This window comes from Accipiter gentilis, chromosome 17 (assembly GCF_929443795.1).
Source record: "Accipiter gentilis chromosome 17, bAccGen1.1, whole genome shotgun sequence".
In the NCBI taxonomy this organism is placed as follows: Eukaryota; Metazoa; Chordata; class Aves; order Accipitriformes; family Accipitridae; genus Astur; species Astur gentilis.
In genome coordinates this window covers 29,968,406-29,981,301 of record NC_064896.1, presented here as the reverse complement: position 1 = coordinate 29,981,301, position 12,896 = coordinate 29,968,406, and the positions used below count along the sequence as shown (strand labels likewise).

Genomic DNA, 12,896 nt, shown 5'->3' with positions numbered 1-12,896 from the left:
AGTGCTGTAAGCATCTCTCACCTGTTATGTCAAGCTATAACAAAGATGCTTCTGAGTATTTACCAGAATGGTACGTACAAAGAGAGAAGGATGCAATTTCTCTGTTTGTACCCAGGCTATTTTGTAGTCAATACATTTCCTTCTTGTGATTGGCAATGACTGTGAAAATGCTTTATGTTATTTTGTCTATTCCTGTTAAAGCAATCTGAGAAAGAAATGTATTCAGAATAACTGTAGTAAAACACTTATGGTTCCAGGACCACATAACCTAGCATTTCCTCTAGAGAAGGGACCTTAGAGAGAATAGCTCTCACTATTTCGTTTTTAAAAATAGCTCAGAAGCCCAAGGAAAGGGCCTGGGGCAGAACTGTTGTCCAAATAAAGAATTAGCCAAGGGTCTTTGAATTTGCATTGATACCCTGACAAGACATACACAGGTCCTTTGCTGGGTAGTTATGTGTATTTTTCTGTACAGATGACTGAAGAACAGGAAGGTCATCTGCCTCAGTTTCTCCAAAATAGCAGCTACTCTGAGTAGCTTTTTGTGTGGGAGGAGCTGTTCAAACCCAGAAGGGAAGACCAGCTCTTCCACCCCTTTGCATTTGTAAAGCACGCTCTGCTGGGATGCCAGGGAGCCAGTCCTATGACCATGCATGGAGAGCAGGCACTGATCATTTTCATCGGAACCAGGGACTCTCAGTAAAAAAAAAAATTTAAAAAAAATAAAAGACCAGAACAAATCAATACCAAGCAGGATGGAGGCCAGAAGGTCAAACGCTTTGTGAGGGAGGAGGAGAAAAGAACTAGTGCTGGTCACTTCAATGGGTAATTGAAGCGACCCTCGCAAGCAGCCACAGCCAGTTCCGTCAGGGAGTCTCCGTCCCTGCCGGGCATACCAGCTCCTGCTCCGAGCAGCACCTTGTGTTGTCAAAGGGTTGGTTGGCTTCCAGCGGTGTAACGTCAGCTCTCCCGGCTCTGGTATGGCCAGGAAAGCTGAAGGAGCACAGGACAGAACAGCATGGTTTTGCTCAGTTGTCATGCTGGACACAAGTTGGGAAGAAATACCAGTTTCCTCTGTTTGTGGCTGTTGATCGGTAATGTCAGCACAAGACAGTAAATTAGGTCCTGAAGCACTGCAGCAGCATCTTTTCAGCAGAGAATTAAACCTGCCAAAGCGCTTATAGGCATTTAATTGGAAGCTGCCTTCAGATCAAGTAATAGATGCAGCCCTATCAATTTGCAGGCTTGCTCCAAAGGCTGTCTGACTTGGCTGGGATGTAAACAGTAGGACTCAAAGACCTGATCTATCCGCATAAGAACAAGGAAAAGATTAAAAAAAAAGCTATTTTATAAACACACATGCTATTTTTTATCTAGTTTTAACCTAACCACACTTTTACCATAAAGAAACACTTAGACTTGAGTAGTCTAACCCTCCGTTGCTCAAGGAAAGGGACATCATCTAGTGAAGGCACTGCAGTACAGAGGTGGTTCAGAAGAACAAGCTGGGAGCTTTCACGTGGTCTGTCCTTTGGACACTGACCCAGAAAAAAGCAGACTTGGGATGGGCCTATACTTAAATCACCTTAAGGACAGCAAGAACTCCTCTGTTAAGACCTTCAAGAACTTCTTTACAAGATCGCCTAAACCATGAATACGTGAAAAAGCGTGATGCGTGCGGGCAGTGGTGTTGCGCAAGGACTTGACTTTAAGCTATTACGGTTTATTCTAGGAAAAGCAAACTGTTTAGCTCCTATCAATCAAACAAACTCTTGCTGGTACAAGCAGCATTTTCACTAGGGATTTTTTTTTCCCCCCGCTTATACAGCAACATCAGCCTTCCTATAGGTGGAACTAACTCACATACCAGGAGTTGCACCAATCCAAACAAAAAGACGAGCCCTTGACAGCAGCATAGCAATACAGAAAAAGCAAACTATCAGTAGGTGGAGGTGGGTCCACAGTAGCAGTGTCTGAAAGCATTGTGTCTAGATTGTTATGCACAAGCAAAGACCTGCTATCAAATACGGAAGATGATTTTTCAGGTGTGAGAAACTAGTAATCACAAAGGAAGTGTTAGCCCCCCTCTGGTTTGTACCTTTTCAAGACAACACTTGAGCCTTTTCTCTGCATGAAACGGCATTTCTCTACCCCTTAAACAGAGAGACGGATCACAGTGGTATTGTAACATCACCACCATCAAGCTGCCAGCAAGTTGTTTCCAAGATAAGGTAGAATAAAGCGAAATCTAAGACAATCCGACTGCTGCCTCATCAGAGCAACGTGAGGGCCACTGCTGCGGATATTGCCGGCCAAAACAACGGCTGGGCTAAGGGAGCACGTCGGGCAGCAAGGAAGGCATGGGAGGAGGGAAAGGGGGCTGGAGAACAGGTGCCTCACAGCACCTTTTTGTTGAGAGCAGCACCTAAACCAGTGAGGGACTAAGAGAAAAAAAATAATCAGGCAACGGCTGAGGCTGGTTAGTGTCTCTGTGGAATATAATTGGGCATAAACATTCATTAACCACACCCCTCAAGCACAAGCCGGTGCACAAATCTAGCTCATTGCTAGGATTCACATGTATCCGTGGGAAAATGAGCGCGGGCAGCTGCCTCCAGTGACACGACCGCACGCATCAGGGTCGGCTCCGTTTATCCACACTTGACAGACGCTGATAAATGCGCTCGTGGCAGTCTGATCCTCCCCGCGCCCATACAGGGCACGAAAAGATTGCTTGCCATGTACTTGAACCGACAAAATCAATCCGATTGAAGCGTGAGCTGGCAGCACCGGATAATGATGCTGAGAATATTCTGTCCTGCTTTTTAATTGACAGGCTCTCTAGGATCTCAGGTTAGGAAAAACTGCAACCTGCTGTGGGAGGAAGGTCTGCGCTGCGACTGCCATTTCGCAGGAAAGGTGATGAGACTGACATTTCCAGGAGCAGCTCTGGGGGGTCCCGCGCCCGCTGCTCTCTGGAGATGTATCGCAAGCGCTGGAACCTGCGGTTATTTCTAAAAGCCAACCTGGTGACCAACACACAAAGAAAAGGACGAAATCACAGCAGGCTCTGATTCCCGGTCATCATCTGTACAGGCTGGGACGGCCACCAGGATGTCATAGCAGATGCCTCAAGCACTGATGCTTCAAGAAGCATCGCCAGCTCCCGGACTGGGGACCGGCAGGGCGGGCTGCAGCTTTCGAATCCCTCGCTTGTTTCCATTCAGAGACAGACGCTTCTGGTACGGGGCAAGACGAGCTTTGGAGTAAGAGTGACTTACCGTACCGGCTCTCTGCAAGCACTAAAGAAAGGTCAGAAAAGTTTTTTCCGGGATAAGCACACGCAGAGGGAGGGAAAAGCTCCCAGCACTGCTGCCGGTTTCCCTGGCCGTGGCGTGTCTCGAGCTGGACGAAGCCTCGGGCTGGACGTAGCCTGTCCCAGCCACCCCGCGATTCGTTATTCTGCTGTCATGTTCAAACTCCCATCTCTCGTCTCAGATGATCTTTTAAGAGCCTTTTGCTTTCCTCATCAGATTGCTCTGCTGTTTAAAATTAACAGCGGCTCTCAGCCAGACTGTGATAAGGAGACAAAGATGATTTTCTTCCTGCTGATTATTTGGCAGGGATGAGTGCTCGCCCCTGAAGTCAGCTCTCAGCCAGCTTTAATAACACCGACCCACTCTCATCAGATGGAGACAAATTAACAGCTTTCTCTCACCAAAAGTCAGAGTTTTGCCAAACTTCTTCCAGGACTGGTCTGACAATTTCCCTTCCTGTTACCAAAAAAAATTTCCAGTTGATGATTATTTTTAATTTTCCCTTATTTAAGTAGGCTGTGAAGGAGAAGATCCTGCACATGGAATCAGAGGCTTCTAAGGAAAATGGAGCAGATGGGCAATGACCTGCTTTGGATCTGGCAGCCAAGTACCCCAGCCACGTTAAATAACAAGCAACCCTGTTACAACACACTCCCTTATTATGGGGCATACAATAATTAATACATCTGACTTCAAAGCGATGCCTGTGGAAAAGCAAAGACTTGTTCTTCCTTCAACAGGAGAAAGAAAAAAGAAAAGATAAAAATTACAAAGCCCCAATCTTTTCATGAGGGGCAATAAGTGCTCCAAAGCTGTTTCATGACAGCGTGTATCTGAAGAGCCGAGAGCTTTAAAATTGCAATGGTTGTCCTGACACTTCTAATAAAAACTTCATAACAGTATTTTAGCTGAAAGATGGTGTTTGTGGTCAGGAGAAAGCGGCTGCTTATTTTTTTTCCAGGACAAACTTAGCAAACCTGGGGTGGATTTCTGGATGCTTGTTGCCCTCCCAGTGCCTTCACAATCCGCTGCCCTACAGTAAATGGCCCCAGACCATTCGAGAGTCCACAGGGAATTCAGCTGCAGGGGCTGGCCAGGGAGCCTTTCCCCCCCTCCCTTGCCCTTCCAAACATTTCCAGCTTTGGTTTTACTCTTTATCTGCTTTGGGATATCTCCAAGATCAACCCTCTCCCTGTCCAGCTGGGACTAGGATCCAAGTCCTACGCAGAAGCTACAACCACAACCCCCCGGCCGATTCTTCCTGCCATTCCCAAGGCAAATTGAAGGCACTTGAACCTGGGGAGTCACGAAAATTCCATTACGACCCAGGAAACGACACGCCAAGTTTGCTGCTAGGGCTGAGTCTGCGGATCCAAACCATCCGGTGCGGGACCCGGGCACAGCCAGAATCGCTGCCCTGACGGAGCTGGGAGAGGGGAGGTTCGCGCCTGCCTAACGAATGGCCCCTCCGCTGACCGCAGAGCATTTTTGGCCCAGAAAAGAAAAGGTTTTTCCGTAGCTTGATTGCCATGGGCTCCCTCCACGCTGAACAACAAACCAAGGGGCAAAAAGCCTTTAATCGGTCCCGATCTGCCCATTGCTCAGGTCAACAGGGTAATTATCCCCGGGGTTGATTTCAGCTCTCGTTACTACCAAGCTTGTCATAACACTCTTGCATAATGTAATGGAAACCAAGTAATTACTGTAGTCACTGGACACTGATATTATTGTTTGCCTCTCAAATCTTGTTAGGAGCCATACATTATTAATGTTGTCTTGCCACTGAAATCAATATTGAAGCAACACTCGGTTCCTCTTCTTAATCACACGACGCAACTGTGTTACAGTAATAAATGCCCAATTAAGGCTAATTTCTCCCAAGCCCCTGCTTCTAAAAATCCTTATCTGCGTATCAATTGATCACGTGGCGGTTCACTAGCTTGAAATAAGCTGGAAATCATTTGCGAAAGGAAAACATCGGAGAGGAAAAAGCAGCTCTGATGCGGCAGAGGTTGCAAGAAAAGGTGGCCAGAGGGGTGGGAGAGAGGATTGGAGAGAAACTGCAGCTCGCGCGCGCTCCGAGCTGATCCTACAGAAAGAAAGATGCAACCTGCAAACAGCAGCACCATCACAAGTCACCCTGACACGTCAGCCTCCCGCACAGGAAAAGCGATTTGTGACCCTGCACCGCTGCCGATCACACTGGCGGGAGCGACGCTGCTCGCTCCCTTGATCTCCGTATGTTTTGTGAATTGCATCCCTCATCCCCGCTCTGGCAGAAAAGCCCACGGCTGCCCTTGACCAGCTGCACCGCGGGAGAGCAAAGCCCCAGCTCACAGTCACGCATTTAAGGGTGACAGGGAAGGGCCCTGACTAGCTTCAGGCAAAAAAAAGGCATTCCCTGAAATCCCTTTATGCAATGACATCTCCCCTATAAAGATGCAACTTTGGCAGAAAATAAACAGATTTCCAACGCACTGCCCTGGGTCCCTGTAAGGTGAAGAGGGGAGCAGGCAGAAGGGCTGTGGGTGCTCACGCCTGGCTCTCGGTTACACTGCCTTCTCGCCCTCCAGACCCAGCTCGCTCATTCCACTTGGCCATCGCTCTTCTCCTGCTCGTCTAATTACCTGAACTCGTTGGGCATCAGCTGGGTACCCAGGCAGCGACCTGATACCTCTCCAGCAAAGCCTTAACAGCTCACAGTTACCAAGAGCTTTGTGCCTATTGCTGTATTGCATGAGGACGACTCCAGGCACGCTTTTGTTTGATTCCCCCTCTTATTTCAAGATTTTAGCCTTACGAAAGACAGCCCCACTGGTCCAGCCACCCCCTCCCACCTGCTCTGCTGCAGCCACCCCACAGGGCACCCCACCTCTGCCATCACACGACAGCTCGGGGACATTCCCACAGGGAAAAACCCTGAGCAAAAGCCCGAGGGCGGGCGATGCCACCGGCACGCTTACGCAGCCGCAAAGCTGCTGAGGAGGCTGGGGGAAAAGGTTCATGGGGTTTTTTCCCCCCTTGTCGTGGTTTAACCCCAGCCAGCAACTAAGTACCACGCAGCCGCTCACTCACTTCCCCCATCCAGTGGGATGGGGGAGGAAATCAGGAAAAAAAGGTAAGACTTCTGGGTTGAGATAAGAACGGTTTAATAGAGCAGAAAAGAAGAAACTATAATGATAATGATAACACTAATAAAATGACAACAGTAGTAATGAAAGGATTGGAATGTACAAATGATGCACAGGGCAATAGCTCACCACCTGCCGACCGACACCCCGCCAGTCCCTGAGCAGCGATTCCCTGCCCCCCCCCCCCACTTCCCAGTTCCTAAACTAGATGGGACGTCCCATGGTATGGAATACACCGTTGGCCAGTTTGGGTCAGGTGCCCTGGTTGTGTCCTGTGCCAACTTCTTGTGCCCTGGCTGGCCATGAGAAGCTGAAAAATCCTTGACTATAGTCTAAACAATACTGAGCAACAACTAAAAACATCAGTGTTATCAACATTCTTCGCATGCTGAACTCAAAACATAGCACTGTACCAGCTACTAGGAAGACAGTTAGCTCTATCCCAGCTGAAACCAGGACACCCCTCCATGCTCCCCAGCTCACCTTTAGGCAGGCACTCCCAGGAGAAGGACAGGCAGATCAGCAGCTCCACTTTTGGTACTTACATTTTTGGGTAACCCCTTCTTGCGCCTCTGCCCCGTGCAGGGGCAGGAGGTGCAGGACTGGCATAACTGAGCTCTTCCACGGGGACAAAAGCACCTTTATACCATAACACTGAGGAGACAGAAGCCCCCTCACCACCAAAGGCAGCTCTTCCCTCTTGCAACTAGCAGGGCAAACCTGGCTTAGTTTTTTTTTCCCTGCTATAATTTTTTTTTCCTCCAAAGTTCTGTGAAGCACTTCAATCGCTAAGTTTAGCAAATTGCTTCAGCTCCACCAGCAAGAGACCAGAGCAAAAAGAACTACTGAACCCCAACAATCCCTTACAGAAGAGGCCTGCCATGACCTTTTATATCTAATTGGGGAATTAGTTGCACCTCCTGAAGCACCTTTGCCTGCTTTAGGCACAGCTGAAGCCTGCCACGCTGCCCCGGTGGCTCCGCTGGGTTTAATCGCACTATTTTAGCAGAGCAATAGCCCAGGCTCTGCGTGGGCATTGTCGGAGCTGCCTGACCTTAAACCTGGTTTAAAGACCTGCTCCTACAGCCCTGACTGCATGTAACATCTCTGATAAAAAGGAGAAAGCTTGTTAAAATAACTCCGACCACCTCCTGAGGCTCTGCCCATATGGCTGACCTGGGCTCAACTGGGTAGAACGCATCACTCAGACATACACTGAATTTAAGAGAGGAATAATTTTCGTGACTTCAGCTGTATGGATCATGCTTGCCCTAAATCCAAAAATACTCTTTTTTTTTTGTGTGAAGAACCCCTTTGATCATGGCTCGATGATGTCCTGAGCCCGTACAGCCAGCTCTTTTCAGAACTGAGACTTGCAGCCCAAAGGGAGTGAACATGGGTGGAAATCAATGGAAGAAACCTGCTCCTGCCATTTGAAATCTTAACAGCTTCATTCTGAGAGCGAACGGCATATGGAGAGATTGGTTTTGTTTGGTTTTAAAGACACTTACGTTATTTGTAAACACATAGAGGAAGGAACAGTCAAGAAATAAAAATCTAATCCTGACTCTTGTGTGTCCCTAAACACTCAACATGCGTTGCAGAAGCTTTTTCAGCGTCTGTGCAAAGAGCGTTTTGGTGCCGAAGCTTTTTTCCCAAGCTCTTGAAATTGTCAATATTGCCGTTACCTTGAAGAGAAATGCCTGTTGATTGAAAAGGTCACTTATTTCTGGTGTGTCTCCGTGCTGATCCTGCAAGCACTGAGGTTCTTGAGTGCATCTGCGATAAAAGACGGCCCGAGGTATTCCCGGGAAAACGGGAAGAGCTGGTGGTTTGGTGGAGAGAAAACCGGCCGCCTGATGGCTGGCCCTGGCTCCCGGTTCCATGTGGGGCAATTCTGCTTAATTTCCCGTCGGCGGAGAGCAGGGCCGGGACGGTGCGGACACGGGGTTCAGCTCCGTGGGTCCCACGCTCTGCCCCACGCCGCAGCTGCCTGGTGCCCCCCGGCGGCCGGACCCCCCTCGTACCCCACGGCTGCCCCCCCCATGGCGGGGCTGCCCTCGCCCCCACTCCCCCCCCCGCCCCCATTCCCTCACCCCCACTCCCTCGCCCCCGTTCCCTCGCACCCCGCTGCCCCCCCCCCGCTTCCCCCCACCTTGCTGCCCCCCCCGCTGCCCCCCCCTCGCTCCCCCCCCCCTCGCTGCCCCCCCCCTCCCCCGGGCCGGGACCCCCCGTCGGGGCGGCCGCTGCCGGCGCCCGGGAGCTCCGCGCGGTCCCTGCGCCCGCCCGCCCCGCTCCGTTCCCTTCCCCTCCCCTCCCTCCCTGCAGGGGGGGGGGTGTGTGTGTCCCCCTCGGAGCTGGCCCGGGGGGCGGGCGGGTGCTCCCCGGAGTCCCCCCCCTCACACACATACACCCAGGACACCACCCCCCCCTCACCCCCCCCCGCCTGGCGCGGCGCTGCCCTCCCCCGAAGGCACCGGGGCTCCCGCCGGGCTGGAGGCGGGGGGGGGGGCCGCGGCTGCGAAACGATGGGGTGGGATGTGCGCGTCCCGGCAATCCCTGGAATAGCCAGCACCGCGGGTGGGAACGTCCTGTTCCTCCCGGGCTGAAAAGCTCAGGCATCGGGGCAACCCCCGCCCCCCCCCCCCCAAACCCCCCACCCCCGCAAGCCCCCCCAACCAAACAACAAAGCAACAACCCCCGGGAGAAGGCAGACGTAAGCCAGCACCGCGGCTGCCGGTGGGGAAAACCACCCTGCCAACGAAACGCTCTTCGGCATCTTCCCGGGAACACCGGCGAGGCCCCCCCGGCCCCCCCCCCCCCCCGGGCCCCCCCGGGCAGGTAAGTCCGCTCCGGGACCCCCGGTCCCAGCGAGTCCCGGGGCTCGGTCCCAGCCGGAGCCCCAGGACGCAGCCGGGGCTGGCGGCGGGACCCCGGCGCTGCGCAGAGGGGTCGGCTCGACCCCCCCCCGGCGGGACCGGAGCTGAGTAAGGGCTCAGTAAGGGCCGCGTCGGCTCCTCCGGTCCGGATTTCGTATTCCCGGCCCGGGCAGGGCCCGGAGCTGCGTTCCTCGCAGCAGGCGCTCTGCCTGTGCAGCTCTGAAGTAGAAAACGGTAATATCTCGCAGTTAATTACGGGGGCTACTTAAGCACCGCTGCTCTGACTCTCTGCTGGGTGGAAGAAGAACGCCTGGGTCCTGCCGAGGGGGATGAAGCGATAAACTGGCCAGCGTGGGGTCCAGGAGGAGGGTCCTGGGGCGTAATCCTTCGTTCCCTTCCACTTTCTGCTGGAATATATTTGACATCCCCCCCTCCTTGTGCTGCCGTAAGTAGTTTTGGGGACGTGCCCAGGGACCCACACGCTCCCTCCCATCGAGGGATGGCTGGAGAAATCCACCCGGACCCGGAGAAGCCCAGCTCCGTGAGTGGGGGAGGAACAACCAAGGGGGTAAAATAACCCCATGGGACAGGGGAATGGTGGGGTGGGCCGGGACGGAGAAGGCAGGGAGCTGGAGAAGACCCTTCTGGTGAGCCGGGGGGCTGGAGGGCAGCGGCGGGGCTGGCAGGGCGGGATGGAGTCAGGGGGAGAGCGATGAAAAGCAAAAAATGCAGGAGTGCCTTTGGTTTCTGCTTTATGTCAGCACAGCTCCCAGGTTACCATCCATGAGGCATCCCGAGCTGCTTTCCCTGTCCTCGCCGCTCCAAACTGGCAGATCTGCGCCCGGCTGGTTAACCATTTTGTACCCAGGTTCCCCATTTTCTCTGTACCGAAGCTCCGCAGTGGCTGCCACGGGGCACGTTCCCTCTTAAAAAGTCACAGCATCTTTTAAGTCAGCGGGCGCGCCACGGCAGGGCTCTGCCGGAGAACCTGGGCGCTGGGGACGGGTTCTTCTGCCCAGAAGTACAACCAAGGCGCGTTTCTTTCCCCTTCAGGGCTGACGGTCTCGTCTCAGTTTGACTTCAAGGTGTGGAGAAGCGGCACTGGTAGCATGGCTCACGGTCAGCTGCCCAACGACTCCTGGCAGAACGGCTCAGCCCCCCTCTTCACCGGCCTGGACCTCCTCCTGGAGCTGAAGCCCCTCTTCATCCCGCTCTACGCCACGCTGGTGGCAGTGGCGTGCACGGGGAACCTCTTCCTCATCCTCCTCATCGCTCTCACCAAGAAGCTGCACTGCACCACCAATTTCCTGATCGGGAACCTGGCGGCAGCCGACTTCGTCATGTGCCTCGCCTGCGTCCCCCTCACCGTCTCCTACGCCTTCGAGGTGCGGGGCTGGCTCTTCGGGATGTTCATGTGCTACTTCGTCACTTTGATGCAGGCCGCCACCGTCTTCGTCTCGGTGCTGTCCCTCACCGCCATCGCCATCGACCGGTACGTGGTGGTGGCGTACCCTATTCGCAGGAGGATAAGCCGCAGGTCCTGCGTCTGCCTCGTGGCCTCCATTTGGTTACTCTCCATCATGGCCTCTGTTCCCACGTCGCTGCACACCCACTACTTGGATCTCAACACCATCGGCCACGACATGATCATCTGTGAAGAGTTTTGGAAGCACGAAGAGAGAGAGCGGCTGCTGTACTCGTGCCTGATGCTCCTCTTGTCCTACATACTCCCGCTTTTGGCGGTATCGGTCTCCTTCTGTGCCATCACCTACCACCTGCGGAGGAGGAATGTCCCGGGCGCTGCCTATCCCTGCCAAGACAAATGGACCAAAACGAAGCAGAAGACCTTCCGGGTGCTCACCGTCTCGGTCGTGTGCTTTGCTCTCTGCTGGCTGCCCCTCCAGGTGGTCAACTTCATCCGAGACATCGACGAGGAGTTCGCTATCCTGGACAAGAGGTACGTCAACGTCATCCAGGTCTCGTGTCACCTGATTGCCATGAGCTCTGCCTGCTACAACCCGTTCATCTATGCCTCCCTCCACAACAAGTTCTGGTTCCACCTCAGCAGCTACTTCTACCGTAAGAAGAAGAGCTCCAGCATTATGTCCTGCAAGGCTTCTCGATTCAATACCTGCTCCACCCTGGCAGATGCTCCCACCGGGGTCTCGGATAAGATAGCTTTGCAAACGAGAGTCTCTTAACTGAAGGACCCCAAGAGATGGGTTTTGCTTTTGGGCCTAGCGTGCGCTTTGCTTTAGACTGGACGTGGGAGCTGGTGGCCGGTCGCGGTGGTTTGTTGCTGTTCCTAGAAATGGTCCCTCGTGCCCGGCAAGGAGAGCGAGCACCAGGGAACAAACCCGTGGGCTTTGTGTCCTCGAGGAGCGGCTCTTCTGAGCAGCTCAAGGACTTTTTTTGCCCTTCGGGGAAAACAAACCAGTGCAACAACAAACACCGCAGACAGGCAAAGGCAGAGTAATTCAGAGCAGGACGTACCGGCTAGTCCACGTACAGACACGCTGGAGCAGCAGTAGGTGTTTCCACCTGTGCTGGTTTCAGCAAGGATAGAGTTAATTTTCTTCCTAGCAGTTGGTAGTGTTATGTTTTGGGTTCCCCAGTTCAACAGACAGCTGGAAAGACCTGTCAGTGAAACAACAGTTGCTTGGCTCGTTGAAACAGAACAACGGATGAGTATCCAGATTAATGACTGGACACGCAACTAGCCTGCTGCAGTTCTCTACAAGCCTCAGTTTTCAGAAATGCCTCTGCATCGGCATGGCCAAAGTCTGCCTCTGTTTTGTGCTTGCTCTACATGCCGAGCAGCAATGCCTGAGCCATGGCCCTGCAAGCGCCAGGTGATGCAGCAAGTGCCGCAGCCAGTGCCGGGGCGGTGGGGCAGGAAAACAGGGGCTGCCTGGGATGAGCAAGTTCCCCATCGGGCTTTTACAGACCTTACCTCACACCATGGCTGGGTATGGAGCATATACCCTGTATCTCACACCATGGCTGGGTATGGAGCATATACCCTGTATCTCACACCATGGCTGGGTATGGAGCATATACCCTGTATCTCACACCATGGCTGGGTATGGAGTATATACCCTGTATCTCACACCATGGCTGGGTATGGAGCATATACCCTGTATCTCACACCATGCTGGGTATGGAGTATATACCCTGTATCTCACACCATGGCTGGGCATGGGGCATATACACTATATCTCAAACCATGGCTGGGCATGGGGCATATACACTATATCTCAAACCATGGCTGGGTACAGTAGGCGGCTGGCACTGTATTTGGAGCACGAAGACTTCTCCCTACAGTTTATTTAGGAGGTGGGCCAGCTTCTGGGCAAGACAAACACACATTGCATGCCTTTAAAAAACTCTTTGGAGAGTGTACGTCTTCATTTTGTAGGATAAAGATTGTTCCTAAGCAACAGATAGCACTTTCTGCCTCTGGAAGAACACCGGGTCTCCCAGGTAGCAGTTAAATTGCTGTGCGTTTGTTTTTTTTTTACACCGTGGTTCATTGTTGAAAGAACAACATACATTCAGAAATGTGCACT

General features: G+C 52.8%; 1 protein-coding gene across 1 annotated transcript; it reads left to right on the top strand.

The window, feature by feature from the left end:
- The first annotated feature begins 10,436 nt into the window (after positions 1–10,436).
- LOC126047396 (prolactin-releasing peptide receptor-like) lies at positions 10,437–11,528 on the top strand. Its single transcript, XM_049820976.1, has one exon. It carries the CDS (start codon positions 10,437–10,439, stop codon positions 11,526–11,528), a length of 1,092 nt encoding a protein of 363 aa, XP_049676933.1.
- Positions 11,529–12,896: the final 1,368 nt, after the last annotated feature.

Bases quoted from the DNA above. Each gene is read 5' to 3' on its own strand.
- LOC126047396 (XM_049820976.1), top strand. From the start codon at position 10,437: ATGGCTCACGGTCAGCTGCCCAACGACTCCTGGCAGAACGGCTCAGCC.